Source organism: Artibeus jamaicensis, unplaced genomic scaffold (assembly GCF_021234435.1).
Source record: "Artibeus jamaicensis isolate MK-2021 breed Jamaican fruit bat unplaced genomic scaffold, CSHL_Jam_final contig_387, whole genome shotgun sequence".
Classification (NCBI taxonomy): domain Eukaryota; kingdom Metazoa; phylum Chordata; class Mammalia; order Chiroptera; family Phyllostomidae; genus Artibeus; species Artibeus jamaicensis.
The window spans coordinates 39489259-39508992 of record NW_026521812.1 but is presented as its reverse complement, the minus strand read 5'-3'; the positions used below and the strand labels follow the sequence as shown (position 1 = coordinate 39508992).

General features: G+C 36.0%; 1 protein-coding gene across 1 annotated transcript; it reads left to right on the top strand.

The window, feature by feature from the left end:
* Positions 1–2660: 2660 nt before the first annotated feature.
* SPACA1 (sperm acrosome associated 1) lies at positions 2661–19011 on the top strand. Its single transcript, XM_053664750.1, has 8 exons — positions 2661–2991; positions 8111–8167; positions 12188–12289; positions 12996–13102; positions 13729–13864; positions 18163–18283; positions 18813–18849; positions 18892–19011. Exons 1-8 carry the CDS (start codon positions 2661–2663, stop codon positions 19009–19011), a joined length of 1011 nt encoding a protein of 336 aa, XP_053520725.1.
* Positions 19012–19734: the final 723 nt, after the last annotated feature.

Here is a 19734-nt window from a genome sequence, read left to right as displayed (position 1 = left end):
AGCTGACAGTGTCCAGAGGGGAGAGGGGAGGGAATTTCAGGGGAAAAGGGGAAGGATTTACAGGAAAATATAAAGGGCACATGGACAAAAACTAAGGCAGGTGGAAATGGGAGGGAGGTAGGGAGCACAGGGCAGGAGTGGGCTGGGATGGGAGTAAAAGACAGAAAACTGTATTTGAACAACAATTAAAATAAATAAGTAAAAAGTAGAAGAGGATCGCTTTTACCCTGCAACCTCTATAAACACCCAATCCTGCAAAAAAAAAAAAAAAACCCAAACAGTAAAAATATGAAACAACAGTTTTCAAAACATTGAACCATCAGGCAATGAAGTACAGTCATCCCTGAATGATGGGAAATAAATGAGATGAGCCTACAGTTGCCCTAGCATATTGCCTTGAGAGTTTCCAGTCTATGGCACAGGAAGGGTAAAGACAGGAGGAGCCAGGTGAGCTCTCTGAATTAAGGAAATGGAACTGACATTATATCATGACAAACAGATCAATCCACCAAGAAGATATTGCAATTCTAAATGTGTATATACCACACAAGAGTCAAAAGATGTGTGATGAAGGAAAAAGTGATAGCACTGAAAGGACAAAGGGACACACCAAAATCATACTTGGAGAGTCAAACATCATTCTCTTAGCTTTAGAACAACCAAACTGAAGCCAGCAAAGATATAAAAGAACTCAACAGCACCATCAACCAAAAGGATATAATTGACATTTATAGAACATTCCACAGTAACAGCTGAATATAGATTCTCTCTAAGTGATCATAAAAATTGCAGGGGAAACCCAAAGATCAGGGCAAATTCTAAAATTCTGTTTTCTATATTAACCTGGGGCACATGTAGCTGAATACAGCTATGCACCTATAACCACAGACAGGGTACCTTATTCAGTCTTAGAAAATACAGCTTAGACAGCCCCACAAATAGAGAAATTTGGGAGTGCCATATGCTCTTTATCAAGACATTAACAATGTGACACTTATTTCACAAAGTGCTGACTACATTTCTGTAGAACATTATTTAATTTTCAATGGCCTTTTCAACTCTTGTTATTAAAATAGAGAAAGAACATCTTTTGGGTGCTACTCTTTTCTTAACACCTTGTAAATTCTTATTGCTGTAAGAAGACCTTTGAAAAGAAAGGCCTTTGTGGGCAGCTCCATTAGATGAGAAAATAAAGGGGTGGGAAAGGTAGAGGCTGGAATAAGACAAGAAGCTAATGAACATCTGACAGACTGAGAGGTTATACTGTGACTATCTGAAACCACTATTCCCAGGTACAAAAATGCAAAGGGCTTCCAACAGTTCCTGTCACAAAATTACTCCATTGTGTAACAATATAGTTTTAAATCATGGCCAGAGAATGGGGGCACAACAGGGGTACAGCCACTCAGAGAAACAGTACCATTTTACATCCCCACCATCAAAATATGAGTGATGCAGTTCCTCTGCATTCTCACCAACATTTGGTATTGTCAGTAACCTTTTCAGCCATTTTAATAATTGTATTATGTATTATACATACTATAAATAAACTTGAGATTTTGGGGGAAACTTTGAGTTCAGAAACTTTGAGTTTAGGCTTGCCGCCTGGAGCCTGTGTTCAGAATGCAAGGTGAGGGGCACATCTATTTTGGAGAAATTAGATGAACGAAACAGGAAAACAGGTAAGTTGGGTTTAGATAAGTGTGGGAGACCCTTGTTTTACAGTAAACAAGGGATATTAGAGGACTTGTTCTTATCATGAGCTCAAAGGTAAGAGAAAGAAGCACAATGTAGGATCAAGACAGGAGTTTTTGCCAAACAAAAAAAGAGGGGAGAAGTTCTGCTCTTAGAAACTTGCTCCTAGAAGAGAAAATTACTTTCCCCTAAGTATAAGACCGATTTGGTTCCAAAAGCATCAGTTCTCCAAATACAGAATGAACTACCTCTTCGGATAATTGCACCCTCCTTTCTCTCAGTTCCTAATCTAGCACAAGGAAGCCCCACGCGGAGCTGAGGGCACTGCACAAAATCTTAAGATGCAAATACATGCTTGAGCTGCTTTAACAACAGTGTTCAGGTCAAGGAAGGAAAGTGCGACCCCGTATCTTCTATAAATGGAGCCTCACTTGCAGAAATGGATGCAGTGTGAGGCACCATTCTCAAGAAGGTTGTGACAACCCATCACTATATAAATGGAGTTGGATATTCTGCATAAGGAATTCGAAACCAAGTGAGTGTAGAAGGAGTCACAGAAGAGGGAGTCAGGCTCAGAGAGGAGGACACGTAGGAAGGAAGTCTCTCAGGCGCACCGAGCGAGGGAGCGGAGCCAGGGCGCGGCCAGGCCCCGGCCTCACCAGCTAAGGAACGCGTGTTGCGGGAGGCGCCGAGAGCACGTTCTAGGCCAAGGGAAGGGGCTGCGAGGCGCAGGCCCCGGAGGCGCGACGCCGGCGGGGGCGTGACGTCGGCGGGTCGGCGCACTTCCCTCCCGAGCCCCGAACCAGGTGGTCGCGCGCGTGCGGAGCTGTGACGCCTTAGTGGTTGCCCGGGTGCGGCAAGGCGGGGAGAGGGTTCGGAGAGCCGTGGCTCCTTTCTTCGACGCACCTCTTAGTCGAGAGCGGGCGGCTGCGACTGAGCCTTGGGCGGCCGTGGGGCCGAAAACCATGAGGCCCGGGGCCGCGGGCTGCTCCGCGGGACTGCTGCTGGCTGTCGGCTGGCTGTTCCTGGCGGGCGTCCAGTCCGCGTGCGGGGCCAATGTCACCGCCATCCAGGATCCCAGTTTGGCCCGCGCAGAAGGCGAAGGCGAAGGCGAAGGCGAAGGCAACGGCGAGGGCGAGGGCGAGAAGCAGTACGAGAACCTGTACGAGAACCAGAGCGAGAACCAGAGCGAGAACCGGAGCGAGAACCGGAGCGAGAACCAGAGCGAGGCGGAGGAGGCCGAGAGTGACACCGGGGAGCCTGAGCACATCCCCCAGCCAGAAACCGAGGAGGATAGTGAGGGTGGGAGGCCCTACGGTAGGTACCATGGCACCTGTTGAGGGCAAGGCCCAGCTTTTTGTCCGAGGACAGTAAGAGTGATCCCCGTTAACGTTTGTAGGGCTCTTTGGCCAACAGCCCCGAATTTGTACATTTTCCACACACATAATGGTCTTGAAGAAAGACATGTTAATGTTTTAGGGCCACAGCAAGCTGAACAATCCCATGTATAGAAGTTGCTACAGAGGTACTGCGAGAAAGACTTTTTTTGGAGTGGTAGGAGTCAGGGCGTGGTCTTTCACAAATTGAAATCATTTTGACTCCCTCTGCAGTTGTTTTTCCTTCCCCACTGTAGATTTTTTTGGAGCTCCATACTGCTCGAGGTCTTTCTTCTTTTTATATTTGCGCTTTATGTTGGAACACAATGGAACTCACAGTTTCCCCCGTTGTTAAACATCTAGATAGATCAATATGCTGACAAAACTGCCCAAAGCCCCATGTCAGCTTTTTGCAGCCTCAACCTTGAGCATCTGCAGCTTGGTGGTTTATTTGTTCGTTCAATTTCCAACTGCAAAGGAGTAATGGCCTTAGAAAACACCTATCAAGGGATCTAACTAGTGGCTTTGTTAGATTATAACATGTTAACCAAGGGAGAATGAGCTTGTGCTTGGTACATAAATTTGCCTTATTCTCCTGGCTCATTAAGCAATAAAAATTGACAAGCTGTTGTACATGTTATATTGATTCGTAACTCACATGCTGGTAGGTAAAAGGTCAGTTGCAGGTTTGCAGCCATCTAGAGGAGAATGATTCCCTTCCCTCATAAATGACCCAGCTGAGATTCTTTTAATATCCTTGACAGTCTCACATCTATGCATATAGAATAGGTGCTATATATATCAGTCCTTTTATTTCCTGGTGACAGATAGTGACCCTCAGTGACAGAAATAAATTGACTATCTGAGGTTAAGGGTGGGACCCAGGTTTGTTACTGCCTTGATTACATTACAGAGAGGTTGGAGAGGTCCTTGACTTTGGAAATGTGAAAAAGGAAAAGGACTAGAGAAGAGAACAACATGTGTTCTAAAGCACAGTAGCTACTGCTTCACATTCGTTTTAAAAGTAATCGAATTGACAGTTTTAGTATTAAACTGGTCAAGAGATAGTTCTAGGTGTAAAATGCTAAATGGACTTTAGGGTAAACCTAGGTAATAGAGCTATGCCTTAGATTCAAATTCAAATGCTGGAAAGTTATTTGTTCTCTCAGTTTTCTCCATTTCTTTTTTTGGTGAGCTTCAGGGAGTCCATGCCCTTCTGGAATTTTATGTATACAATTTCACACATCGCTGCTTTTTCCTGGGGAAAGTAGAATCCAGAACTTTAAATAATCTGAGGTGTCCAAGATCTGAATATTGACAGATCATTATTAGAATTTGGCTAAGTCCCTCTTAATACTCAGTGGACCAGTATAAAAATATTCAACACCATTTACCATCCATTGGACATTTAGGTTATTTTGTTTTTTACTTTTAAGGCATTTTACAAATAATTTCAAAAGGAAGAATAAAGGCACAGTGAAAACAACTTATTGGAAATTTAAATAAGTTTAAATGTGGAAAACCCCAAATTTTAGTTCATTTTTCTTGGTTTTGAAGATGTATGGATAAAGTACTTTGAGTACAACTAAAAGCTCGTTGGTTATGCATGAATCTGAAATATATCCATCTTGTAAATACTGATTCCAGATTTCAAGTACATCTGTAATAAATTTTCCTTATCATTACTCTTGTTCTTTTTGCATTTGCATTGTCAAAACAATACTTTTGAAAATTATGAAGGCATATATTTGTTGAAGAGAACTGCCATATTCTTTCTCCATATTTGCAAAAACATTTTCACCTTAGATTTATAAACAATTAGAATTATTGGTCCAATGACTTTATTCATTTCTACGTCTTCTGGTTTTTTCCCACTCACCCTTGTATACACACCTGCCATTGATTTGTCTCTTTACAAACCTTATCAAGTAAATTTTGTTGTATGAACAGCTTTAAAAAGGAAAGCATGCTCTCTGTATCCTTTTAGCAAAACAGTATGGTCTGGCTCATTTTCACAAACATTTCAGGATCAAGTCCTTTTTTTTTTGAAAGGACTAACTGGATAAGAATGCCATGTATCTTTTTCATTCTTAGAAATATAATGTTAATTCGTGGATTCTTGAGTTGGAGAATTCATCTAGGATATTCATTTAAGATATCATCTCTAATTTTGCTTATGTGGTCAATTTTACCATCAGCATTAGCATCCAAAGTGCTGCTATTTCTCGATGTTCATCTTCTGATTCATCCAATAATTGTAAAACATTTTTCTTTGTCAATATTCTTCTCTTTGTCATTAAAGACAAAAGGAAGTAAAAAAAAATTCTAAAATCTCAATTGTGTTCAATGAAAGCTGAAAAAAGACTATGAGAAAGGTACCTCTAAACTTCTTTCATATCTTTCTAAGAGATGATATGATACTTTGGGCAAAGCAATAAGAAAACAAAGGATGATGTAATAGCTGATTTATTTCACAATTATGTCATCTTTCTAGGCAATTCTAACTATTCTTCCATTTTATTATTTTAGTCTTTTTAAAAAAAACATAGTTGGAAATAATTGATAAGTAATCCTGAAAACCATCATTATTTTTGATGAAATAACAAAATGTTTCAGAATATAGGAAAAATCACTAAGATACTCTAATACTATAAATCCAAGATTTATAAATTTACTATTAAGCTATTTCTTTTATATTTATAAAAGTGACCCAAAACAGACCTACCTAATAATTATAAGATAGGATGAGTTTAATTCTATAAAATGAGTTCTATTCTATATAAATATGACTATACATTATGTTCTCTTTTTCTTTGGAAGTCCTCTAAGAAATTAAAAATCATGAAATATCAACCTTAAAAATCAACTTTCAAAAAAGAAACTAAAAAATTTCAATTGAACTCTGATGGTATATATACCAACAGTCGAAGTGTCCTGTCTGAAAGTGAAGAGAACATTTCAGGATTTGACCACAATGATAGAGCAAGACCATTAGCTGCATCATTGTGGATCCCAAGCTTTTATCAGCACAGTCTGAGACCCAGTAGATTTTTGGGGAATTCTTGTTATACTCTTGATCCCTATTAAAACTCACTATTGAACTCTCATTTTAACCTATAAAGTATTTTGGGGACAGTTGACTTTTCAGCTCTACATACAGGACTTTACTTCTCTATGGTTTCATTTTGTCAGATTTATCCAGTATTCTGCCCTGTCATTATTAGATCCATATTTGTCTTCTAACATATTTACTATCTTTCCTAGTTTTGCAGAGTCCACAGATTCACCAGCATGAAATCAGCATGCTATCTAAGTCATTAATAAAAATGTTGACCAGGCCAGAGTCCTGTGACACAGGACTCCTACCACATTGACACCAGTGATTAATCAACATCAGTATATCTTATTTTTTAAGAAGTTACACATAAAATTTTGCTGATGTGCAGACCATATTTTTCCTTTTTCCTCATAGGTATATAATGGGAAATTTTGACAAATACTACACTGAAATCCAGACAAATATAATTATCCTGATCAATTTTTGTAGGATCCCCATCAAAAAAAGAAGGTCGTGAATGACCTCATGGGCATTCAATAATCAAAATTGAGAGGAACTTTGGAGACAATCTGATTGAATCTCATTTTTTTTTAAGTTAGAAGTTAAGTAAATTTCCCAAAATAGCATAGCTAGTGAACAAAAGAACAGTAACCTCTTTTTTTTGAAAAGAGGTTATATTTAAAAGTAATCTAGTACTCATTTTCTTACCTGTGTTTTCTATGTTCAAGATTTGGCTTTTAATTTCTATTTCATAATGTTCCAGTAGAAAGTATCCAAGCATTTCAAATAAAAATGTCAATTCAAAATTGATCTCAATAATCCAAATAATTTATTTAACAAAGTCAATATTTAATACATCTAATACTTACTGTGTATTCAAGGCACTGCATTTGGTGCATATAAGTTTATAATAAAAGTGTTTATGAAAATATTGTCTTGCAGTCTTAAAAATAGAAAAAAATCTTACAATTATATGAAATCAATAAGAACAAAAAGTGTGAATGTGGTTATATCTTAAGCATTTTTATAACACTAAACAAGCTACAGAATGCTTTCACACATGTTCCCTCATTTATTCTTACAATGTTCAAATGAGGTAGGTTCTCCTCTTTAAATTTTACAGAAGGGTTAACTGGGCCTGACAGAATTTGAGTAATTTAGTCAAACTCAAATCAGCTAATTAATTAGTGGTAGAAGCAGCAATTTAGACTCCAATTCCAATGAATTTTTCCATGTAATATTGTTGCCTCAGGATATAATGTCCTTTAAAAATTGTCCTCTAGCACCTCATTTAATATTTTTTTCCTTTGAGGTTTTAGTCCTAATCTGAACTATGAAGCATTGGTTATATACTATAGCTAGTGGAATTCATGCCGAACTTCAGAACAATGAAAAAAAATAGGCACCTTTTTGTGTGATTTAAAAACAATGATATTTAACTACTCAAATACTTGTATATTCCTAGATTATCCTGCTAATAAAGTGTTGCAGTAAATTTATAGGAATAATTTACCATCTATAGAATCAATCTATAACACATAATTTTAATGAACACTTGATATAAAGACTTCTGTTTTGGACAAAAAGGATATATTCAAATTTTTTGGAAAATAGAGAATTGGAAAAAAATTGGCCTTATGATTAGCTGGCTTTTTTGTGTGTTTTTTCCTGACCTTTTGTAGAACTTGAAACTTCCTGTGTATTAAACTAATGAAAAAATTATTTTTGTTCTATACAAGGTTTAATATAAACTTTCTTTACACGTTATTTCTTAATTTATTACTTTAAAGGTTTAAGCTTCTTTTGATTTAAATTATAATAGATGTGTTAGAAATAGTATTGCTTTTCTGATTTAATAAAACTTTAAAGATGTCTGCTTCCCATATGATAAGTAGTTGTATTCTCTATCTCCAAATAAGAATCTTTCACTTAGAAAAGTTTTCATGTGATTAAATAATGTGTCTTTGTGCTTTATGTTTAGTTCGAAATTTGAAAATAATCAGAAAAATAGAATATGGGATGTGCAGCGTTACATGTGGTGAGTAGCATAGAGCACATAAACAATGTTGTAATTTGGGGGAAGGAAAGGTAAAAATAATGTGGCAATTTTTATTTGTAATTTTTGTACTCTCATCTTTCATTGATTACTATTTCTAATGACTGTAATTCACACACAAAACATAAGCTGATTGCTTTAGAAGGTTGGATGTATCAGTTTATAATCTTTAAGACTTATATTAAGCCAGCTCCCTACATTTTTTGGCACATGCACTGCCTTCACCAAAGTAAAACTTTATTTCTCTCACAGATGTTCAGAAGATGAAAAGTCTTGTCATGCATCTCACAGATGTCTTCCCACAGATTGTGTTGGCAAATCTATCAAGAAATTGTCTTATTTAAAATAGCCTATACTAAATTCTACATTTCTCCAATTTATATGTCATATTGTGGAGAAAAGAGATATTGATTTTGTAGGGGAGATAATATTCAAGGACTATGGCTTATTTTGATCATTCCATAAAGAGAAATTGGATATAAAATCTCTGACATGGTGAAATTAAGGCAATGCATATTCTATAATAGATTGGTGTTTCTCAAACTTAACTGTTCATCCTAAGTTCCTGAAGGACTTGTTGAAACACAGGTTGCTGGGCTTCCTCAGAGTTTGTAACTCAGTAGGCCTTCAGAGAGGCCGAGAAATTTATATTTCTAAATATGTTCACCAATGAAGCTGATGCTGTTGGTTACAAGACCATCTTTTCAGAACCACTACAGAGTAGCATGCTGAAAAAATAGATAATTCATAATGAAATTAAATTTGTTTTAAGTGGAATCTGCCTTGGGGAAAAAAAAAGACAGTGATGGGAGGGAAAGACAAAAACCAGAGGGTGAAAAGACATAAAATACATGCAGATCCAGAGCAGAACAATTTTTTTTTGGTCAAAAATTATACCTAAAATGTTTGAGATAGCTTTTGTGTGTGAGTGTGTATGGTAAAATATACATAACATAAACATTTTTACCATTTTTAAATGTACGATTCAGTCACATTAAGCACGTCCATCACCAGAATTTTTTTATCATTTCCCCCAAAACTTCTGCAGGCATTAAACACTAACTTCCCACTTTGCCTCCCCCCGAACCCCTGATGAAACTGTCCCACTTTCTGTCTATTACTAACTATTGAGATAATTTTCAGCCTTTTTTTAAACCTTAAGTTCTTAGTGAATGAAAGAAAATGAGAAGAATCCATTTAATAAACCTGTGATTATTCATTTGCAATTTATATCTTCTGTTGCTTACTTGAGACATCTCCTTTTTTTTTTAAACAAACAATACTTGCTTTATTTGGTCACATTATTTTCAATATGGAAATAATTTGGTAGAGGATATTGTGGAACTCGTGGAGGTGGGCGACTAAGTGGGTACCTGGGGAGATATTTTCATGAGAATGATTTTTATGACAATTCTACTAATTGATATATTCTCTCACACTATTATTTAAAAATGTGTTTCAGAAATTATGCATTATACATATGTTCCTTCAACAAATGATTTTCTGTTTGGGGGATTTTAGATTTTTTTTTTTTTTTTTGTGGTTAACAGTATGCCAGGCATTGTTATAGGTGCTGGGAATACAACACTGAACAAAGCAGAGGAAGTTATGCCTTCAGAGTGTATATATGTTAGTTGGGGAAAAGTGATAAATAAAAGTAAAATATGTAATATGTCAGATGGTGATAAGTTCTAAGAAAAAAAATAAACCAAAAAAGATAACATTTTACATCTAAATGATTTTTAAATATTTAAATTTTTTTTCAATTTATGACAATTATTTAGAGGAAAAAATGCTTTACTGAAAAATTTTTTGGAACTCCCAAAACAATATTTTAGCAGTCAAAAAGTTTTATTTTTCTGGAACACACAAGCAGATTTTTAAGTGTTACTTGGAATTAAAGAAAATCTCACAGTATACACATCATTGCAATGAACTGTCTTTGGCTAAATAAATAAATACATAAGACACCTCCTTATAAAGTGTTTTATGCATTTCAAAATAAAGGTGTGCTTCTAGAGGGGTATCTTTCATGAATTCAAGTGGAAGCATACTATAGTCCTTCTTAGGCACCTCTTTTAATCAAAAGAGACCTTTCCTCTTTCGAACTTCCGTATCCTGACTTATATGGAGTCCTCTCTGTTGCTACTCAAAATGTGGTCCAGGGAGTAGCCACATAGCCCGGGAGCTTATTAGAAGTACAGAATCTCAAAACCTGCTGAATCAGAATTTCATATTAGTAAGATCTCCAGGTGATTTGCATGCATGCTAAACTTTGAGAAGTGCTATTGTTAAGCCATTTCTAGATTTCAACTTTTTTTTGTCCTTGAGAATGGACTTTATGATTAACATATTGTAAATCATAAACAAAAAGTTGGAAAAGGAACTTTAGTAAACAAAGAAATCAAGATGGATAATTCCTTAACCTGTGACTATACAGTCTTTTCATAGGTCATGTCCACTTAAGAAATATCCAAACCTGTAGAGGATTTTTATGAGTTTATTTGAGCCAAACTGACAACAATTGCTGGGAAGCAAAATCTCAACAGATTGAGAAAATGCTCTGGAGAATGCCAGTTTTGCATCTTACTTTATACATTAGAATCAAAGGAGGAGACTTAAGGAGTGTACATGACTTCCATTGATGGTAGATTAAGAGGGCAGGAGAGAGCAAAGTGGGGAAATCTCTGGGACTGGATAAAAAATGGCAAAATAAGGAAACACATAATTCTTTTACATTGGTGGGTATAGGATAGTCAGTAATTAGTGTTTACCATACACAGAGATGGTATTTATTGCAGGGGCAAGGAGAGGGGACAAGACAACAATGATGGTTCAGTGATCTTATGCTCTCAGGCATGCAGTTCTGGCTTGAGGGATCTGGAAATGATTACTCTGACATTTTAAAGATATGTTATCTTAGATGCAGAAAGATAATAGGCTCACTAAAGGTAAAGATTGACCATTGTCAAGGAAACTACAGGCCTAAGATGTATCTACCCACCATTATTTGTTTTTAGTTAGGAATTTTTATGTTCAGACCATCTTATGTGGATGGTTTGTAAGGCCCGTCTGCAAGGCCACCTGTGCAGGCTCTTCTGGGCTTGTCAGGTTTGGTATGTGGCCTCTTTTCATCTGCAATTATTTATTCCAGTACATGTTCAACATGTTGCTGATTGAGCATTTTATCACCTCCCTCAATTCTGGTGATGAAAGACAAACTTAGTGGAGATTTGAGATCTGTTAATAAAGGGTGATTTCTTGTTATAAAAATATGTGGTGATTCTAAAGAGAGTATCTTGTTGGAAATGGAGATTTGATCCTTAGTAGTTTTTCCTGCTATACTTCTTGTAAAATCTAAATATTAAAAAATTTTATTTATGTTAAAATGTAATTTTGGAATTTCCCCCAGAAGCATCAAGCTCCCTTATCCCTCTTAAAACCATGGTCAAATAAATTTGGGACATCCTGTGACCTGTATTCCATTTAATCTAAAACCTGATTGGCTGTAAGAAGCATAATTTATGCACCTCCACAAAGAAAAGTACTGCCAATTTGTGACATGCCATCAGTTTAATTCTAAGATGCCTTCTAATTTCAAAGATGTGAAAATGTAAAACTTTTACAGGTCAGACCAATGAAAAATTGTACACAATAACATGTTAATTTATTAGCATATTAAAATTTCCCCCAAAATTCTGTAGTAAAAAGGTCCCTTTAATTTTATTTAATGTATCATTGTCAAGTGTAAATAAGCATGGAATTCTTTTTCTAATGGTAACAGCCAGAAGGGCTAGTGTTACATGTAACTCTCAGAAATGCTGTTTTATGAAATAATTCAAAATGAAGGACTTAAAAATTTTAAATGTTATCAACCAGAATTTGGGAATTTAATTTCTGAAATTAGGAGAAAAGTCTCAAAAAAGACTTAGATGGTAAAGAAAAAGTTCTGTGGAATTTACTTTTTTTTTTTCAAACATTTGCCAATTTCTTTTACCAAAGGTGTTGGTATTAGAGAAGTTATATTAAGAAATGGATGCCCTGGAAGTGAATCTAAGTGTATTGTACGGGTGGAAGAATGCCGTGGACCAGTAGACTGTGGCTGTGAGTTGGACTCTATTGGAGAGAGCCTGAAGGGGGTAGAGTTTATTCTGGGGAAATATCCTTAACCTCATGTTGTCATGAGTAGAATTGATATACCGAAAGGAAGTCATAATAAAACTTAAAATTCCACTTCTCTAGATAGTTATAGCTCTAACTTTCTGCTTTTGCTTTATATTTCTCAATGATGTCTAAAATTTAACATATATTCTCTCTGATACACTGTAACTTTATTTCACTCAGTCTGTAGTCAAGACTATCTATCCTACAGTGAAATGCTTTTAACACTTTTGGTCAGTAGATTGGTAATCCTAAAATTTAAATGATGTTCTATATCAAATTACACTACTCTGAGATTTCATTATATTTAATGGGGGTCTGTAACCAGGAAACTGGAAGCCAGTAGTAGATCTCAAAGTCTCTAATAGAGTTTGAGTTGTTTGCTCATACTGTATCTCTTCTCCACAATTTATTCTGTGGAAGGGGCAGATAACTATGGTATCTCCTACCTGCTTCTTTTGGTGACTTTATCTTTGTATCCATCACTCCTCTCTGTTCTTCTACACTCAGACTCTCAATAATAAGTTTGATAACTTCCAGGATAGAATTGATTTTAAAATTGGAGGTGGCTTTTAAAAGTAGTGTTGTTCAGAAAGTAATCAAGTAATTTACACTGCTCAGTGGCATTATGTATTTCATTTCTTTTCAGGGGGTAAACCACTATCAGAAAGTCTTGATAGTGTCACACTTGCATGCGTTCATACAACTCCTGCAAATCGCTTCACATATGTTTGGAAACAGCTAAGGCCAGAGCAGGTGAGCAACGAATGTATGTAATTTGGTGCTTTCTAGTGACTGATAAAATATATTTCTCAGTGCTTGATGATGGTCAGAAAACTTTCACTTTAAAAGCAGTTTGCAAAAATGAAGTTAAAATCACACTTTATTATTATTGGAATTTAATTTTTTAATTATTTACAGACATGTTTTAGAATCAACTATTATCTGAACTTAAAAATATTCATTTTTTATAGGACTATTTTATTTTGGAAGCAAGGTTTTTATTTGTATACATAGGAATTGTATTAATGATAATAGTTGCTAACATTAATTGAGGGTTTATTAAGTGCCAGACATATCCCAAATGTTTGTGTTTCTTTTAATCCACATAACTATTCTATGAGGTAATTATTATCAATATACCCATTTTACAGATAAGTAACTGAAATGCAGAGAGTAACTCGTTCAGGGTCACACAAGCAAGAAGTAGTAGGATTGGTACTTGATGTCTGGATTGTCTGACTCCAAAATCCATGTGAATAATTAATTACTATCCTAGACTGAGAGACAGAGACTTCTGGGGGGGGGTTACAGGAAATAAAATTGTTCCCTGATGTTAAGTTTGCATGTCGAATATTAATACTTTATTTCTTTTAAAATAGCAACCCATTATACTTGTAAATGATTCAGCAACCCTGGAAGTAAGAAGGCAAAGTCATCCCTTGACTTTTGAGTGTGATACCTTGGATAATGATGAAATAGTAGCATCTATTAAATTCATAGTCCATACATCAAATGGTAAGTGCCCAGCAATGTTTTAGTTTGCTTATCTCAGACTTTAGAGAGCATCAAAATCACCTGGAGGGCTTCTCAAAACACAGATGGCTAGTCTTTCCCACAGGGTTTCCAGTTGGGTAGATCGCAGGCAGGGCTGACACAAGAATTTACAATTCTAACTAGTTCCCAGGTGCTGCTGGCAGAGATCACAGTTTGAGAACCGCTGCTCTATATCCCTTTCACTTTCTACAAGGTAGTGCTTCATTTCTTTTTCTCAAAGTGAAATCATTCGTGCCTCACTTTGGGAAACTGGTGTATTCCTGAAATATCCCTGAAAAACAGTCCTCTAGCCTGGATTATATTCTTACTTTTGCTTCTATCACAAAAGCGAAAATGGATAACTGGGATTCTCATGAATGCTTATAAAAATTTTGGTACAATTAAATAAAATTAAGAAGTGTTATATCAGGGCATGTCTTAAAAATTACTCATTTGCAGAAAATATTTTTTGATGAAACAATCAAAGTCATCAATCTATGTCAGTCACAAAAGGCAAATCTTGTCCTGAACATCGTTTCACATGTTAGAAACTGCTTCCCTTGAAAAATGGATCCATGTGCATGTCCTTTTGATTTAAACTGCAATGTCTTTTTATATCCAAATAATTATTTTCATTAGTTCAGACTTCTTAACCATTTTTGTCGTTGTCATCATCTTGGTTATTGCAATTGTGGGGGTTTGGTCACAGGGTTTTTAGAATCCCGTCAAGGCTCAGGAGGCCTTTCCTTGGAAAATGCCCACATGCACAGTCATGCCAAAAGTTACCTGTAATTTTAAAGGAAGTTCGTGGATTTCTTGAAAGTCCTTCTTAATCCTATGAAAATAATTTATGCTGTAATCTTGAGATACATGCAGCATAATAACACCATTTATTGAATTGAAAACAAGCCTAAACTATTTTGGGGATGGTTTTAAAAAATAAACTGTAGTTTTCTTTGATGTGTTGTGTAAAGACACAAAGTATCTTTAAAAAAACATCTTGATGGTGAAAGCTAATAATCTTACTCCTGTGTTGGGATATCAGGTGTTATTAAAAGGATAATTTCAATAAAGTGCTACAAAAGTCAAAAAAGAATCAAACCAGAAGATAGACCAATGAGTCCAGTTCAAGATACAGATCTCAGGAACCATTCTTGGTTTTTATCTCCCTAGACTGGTTTTGTTGGGACTGCACAGTGGTTAGCTCTTCCCATAATCAGAGGACAACAGGCATTTGACAGTGCATAAATGGGGGGTGGGGGGGCTGGCACACAGACACCCAGGTGTCAGCCCTTAAATGAGACCCAGTTGACTTCTCCGCCATGGCAGTTTAGCGGGGTGGGGCGACACTACCATCTCAGTGCATTCACTAGTTAAGTGATAAAATGGTTTCAGAACATTTTGGACTTATTAGTTTCTTTTAAAATGACAATTGGGTACACCACTGTCACAGACCCTTTGCATGTTTGGACATTGAACAAATGTGTTGGCTATATATGTCCACCATATGGTGCTGGCTTAAAACAAATACAAAATTGAAATGTTTTTAAGGTAAATGTGATTTAATAAAAATTTCCCAGCTATTCCCTTATATATCAGACTTTGCTCTTCTATAAGAGTGGTCCTTCATCATTAGGCATTGTTTTGGATTGAACTGCATCCCCTAAAAAGAAATTTTGAAGTTCCAACTCCCAGAACCTGAGAACATGACCATATTTGGGAATAGGGTCATTGCTGATGTAATGAGTTCAGTTAAGATAGGATCTTACATGTTAGAGTGGGATTTTAATCCGATACATCTGTATAAGATGTGTCTTTATAAGAAGAGGGAAATTTGGACACACACAGAGAGGCAGAGGAGAGTGCCATGCGAAGACGCAAAGACATTCAAGAGCAGACAGCTGTGAGAACACAGAGTTAGAGGGTTATGCCGCCTTCCCCTAGGAACACACGGGCCACCAAAAGCTCGAAGAGGGAGAGAAGGGACCCTCCCGCAGAATCTATGCAGGAAACACAGCACTACCATACCTTGTATGCAGAATTTCAGCCTCCAGAACTGTGAGATAATAAATTTTCTTTGTTTTTAAGTCAACCAGTTTGTGGTACTTTGTTATGATGGCCCTAGGAAACTAATAAAATATAAGCTGAGTTTTACTAAAAAAACCTGAGTGTGTTTTTGATTAGAAAATTTCAATAGGAAATGTAGCCTTTTCTGTTATTAGATATAAAAGTAATCTAAATGACCCCTGTAAGGACACTACTATTGAAATGAACTAAAATCTTCATACTGCTTATTCCTCACCCTCTCTTGGCTAGTGTTACAGGGTAGTAGATAAATGGAAAGGAATTTTGCATTTCTTCTCAGGTTTTAATCTGAAAGGATATTTTTTACTTGAGCTTTAAAAAACCTGACAGCTTCTATAAACCTAAAATTATCAAAACTAAAAATATTTTAAAAATTCAACCATGTTGGAATATAAATATGATGCAATTTATCTGTCATACTTGGCACTATTTAGTGAGATCACTGAACTGAATATATAACTCCAGAATTACTAAGGAAAATGGGAAATTACACTCCATGATATGTAAAGAATAGAAAGAGACATTCAGACAATAAACAGTTGAGATTGCCTATATAGGAGACTACTTCTGATATAATGGTACTTACCAAAATTAAAATATAAAAATACATAAAACATAGTTTGCAGAAATCATTAAACCTCCTTGAATGTTGATTTACTTACCAGTGTGATTCAATAGCGGCATCTGGTCGTTCCTCAGTTAAGTCTTTTATGATTCTATGATTTAGGGACAAGAAAGAACCACAAGAAAGCTATACAATGCACAAAGTAAGTAATACTTGATGTAAATGGGCTTTTCACCAATTTACAATGTAGCAGTGTTATAACACATATGATAGAATGGCTTTGTCTCTACTTGACTTATTTATAGGAAGAGCATAATGACATGGGAAAGGATGCCTGATTTAAAAATGGTGTGTGGATACTTGTGTGAAAAACAAGCTTCAACTGCTATGTTACAACATGTAAAAAATCAGAGATGTATTATAGTCCTAAATGTAAAAGCTAAATCCATAAAGCTTTAAAAAGGAGAACATTCAGAGGAGAACATCTGCATGATTCAGGAGTAGGCAAGGGATTCTTGGAGATGACTCAGGAAACAATCACCGTAGAAGAAAACATTGATAAACTAGGTTTCACCAAAATTAAACACTTCAGTTAATTAAAAGAAATCATTAGAAAAATGAATAAGCAGCCAAAATCTGGGAGAAAAAATTATAAAACATGTACAATCATTATGAACAGTTTAAGAAAAAATCTTGCAGTTTCTTGGAAAACTTAGCATACCTCTACTCTGTGACCCTGCTGTTCCACTCTTACATATTTATCCAAGAGAAATGAAAATGTGTGTTCACAGAATGACTTCTCCAAAAATGTTCGGAGCAGTTTATTTATAATAGCCCCAAACTGGAACAGCCAAGATGCCCATCAATAAGAGAATGAATAAACAAATTGAGGGATACTACTCATTAGTAAAAAAAAGAAAACAAACCTATTGATGCACTTGCAAATATCGGTGACTCTTCAAAACATCATACTGACTTAAAAAGCCCTACACAAAAGAATGCATACTTTTCCCATGAAGCTCTGGAACAGGCAGAACCAGTGTACGGTGGAAAAGAAAGTTAGGATAGTTGTTGCCTCAGAAAGATGGGGCAGGACTAATTGGGAGGGGCTCAAGGGAACTTTTTGAGGTGTAGTGATTTTCTGTGTCTTGATAGGGGTTTAAGTTACATGTGTGTTTGCATTTGTCAAAGGTAAACAAATGTACATTTAAGATCATGGTGTAATTTATTGTTTGAAATTTTACCTCAAAAGGATGAAACATAAGCAAATAATAAACTATAATTAATTATATGCTACTTGAAGAATTTTGCTGGGGAGCGTACAGACATCAGTGAATTTTTCTGAAATGTATAAAAAATATAAGATGGGATAGAAGGATAAATAGATGGATAGTAAAATGTTATTGGTAGTATCCAGTGGTGGGTACCAGAATGTTCATTGTCAAAGTCAACTTCCTGCTTATCTGAAAAGGACATTTTGAACATGCAGAGCAAGTTAATTTGTAACTTTCTGTTCATTAATTCTTTCTGTATGTTTCTAGGGTTTTTTTCAGGCATAAAGTTTCCATTTAGCTGTCTGTTTACTTTTTCCCAGTAGTAATAACCATCAGGTATGTGTTTTTCCCTCTAGAGCTGCAGATGGAAAGACCAAGACAACCAGACACTGATGCAGCCCTGGTTTTTGTGCTGACCGTAGGAGTTGTTATGTGCACATGTGTAACCTTTGTAACGGTCTTCGTAATTGTAAACTGGTAGGTGAAGGGCTGAAAGCGAGTCTCACCTTGGTCGATGTCCTCCTCTCAGCCCCTCCCTTGTCAGATGAATCCAAAGCCTTGCCCACAATGCCTCTCGCCTGTATCTTCAAACTAACTCCCTTCATTCCTGCTGCGACTGCCCTCAGACAGGCTACCTAATCTCCTGACTTGCCTCCCAGCCATGAGAGAGCTTTTAAATGCAGTTTTTACAGTTATACATGGTAGTTGCTTTAAAAGTTTGTTGAATGAATATTTGTCCAGTTGCAATTACTATAACACCCCAAGTTGGTTATTGTAACCAACCGATATATTTATATGAGAATATTTCTAATACATACATGAGTATTACACTGAATTACATCCAGGACTATACTATCACAAGGCAACTGATGTATCACACACTAAAAATAAACTGTGACTAAGGTGGCACTTCTGTATTTCTAAAGAGAAAATTAAATATAAGTCTATTTTTAGTTTTCACTTCATATAAGAGATTTTTTCCTTTTGTTTCTGTTTACTCTCCCAGGCCGGCAGTAAAGTCTTTCTGGGGAGCAAAAGCCTTGGCAACTAAGATACCTTCTGAGGCAACTAAGATACCTTCTGAGGCAACTAAGATACCTTCTGAGAGGACTTCATTGAAACCCAAAGAGTCAGCTTCTCTGGAACAATCACCAGAAGAATTAACTGGACATCAAGATGATTCTTTCAATGCATGGACTGAATGATGTATATAACAAAGCAAAGGAAAGTGGGCATACCAGATTCATTATTATAAAATAAAATATATAGTGAAGTACTTTAATAACATTGCAAGTGATTTACAGTCTGAAGGTAATACAGTATGAGAAAGAGTTGTTTTAATCATCTTTGTGGTAGACTTTTCCAAAACTCTTTTTAATTTATTCTCAAAGTTTCGCAATTTAGGTAATCACTTGGTAACATTTATATAGAGTTACAAACACACAAAGTCTCCCAAACATATTCTTGGTCACTTTGACTACTTCTAAGGTGATTTGCCTGTTCTGTCCCCCAAAAGAAAAAATATAATATAGAAGAAGCCTGACATAGTAGCCTTTTTCCCTGCCAGTGACACTGGATTGAACTTGCTAAACCCAACCATACTTTAGAATCTCTGAGATCATGACGCATAAAGCATCCTTGTAACACATGAAATAATAACAGTAATAACAACAAAGATTTAGTGACTAATATGTGCCAAGCTTTTCTCAAAGCATTTTACATGTCAGGTAATTTAATCATGATTGTATTTAGGAAATACGTGAAGAAGAACCAGGGAGGAACTGGAGGTGGCTGAGTAAATGCCATGAATTTAACAGACCCTGTATTTCTCACAGAAACAGTGAATTAAGGACTTTTAAATACCCACTAAGTACAATACCTTCATTGTGTTTGGTATGTAGAGGATAACATTTTAAAAGCCAGGTACT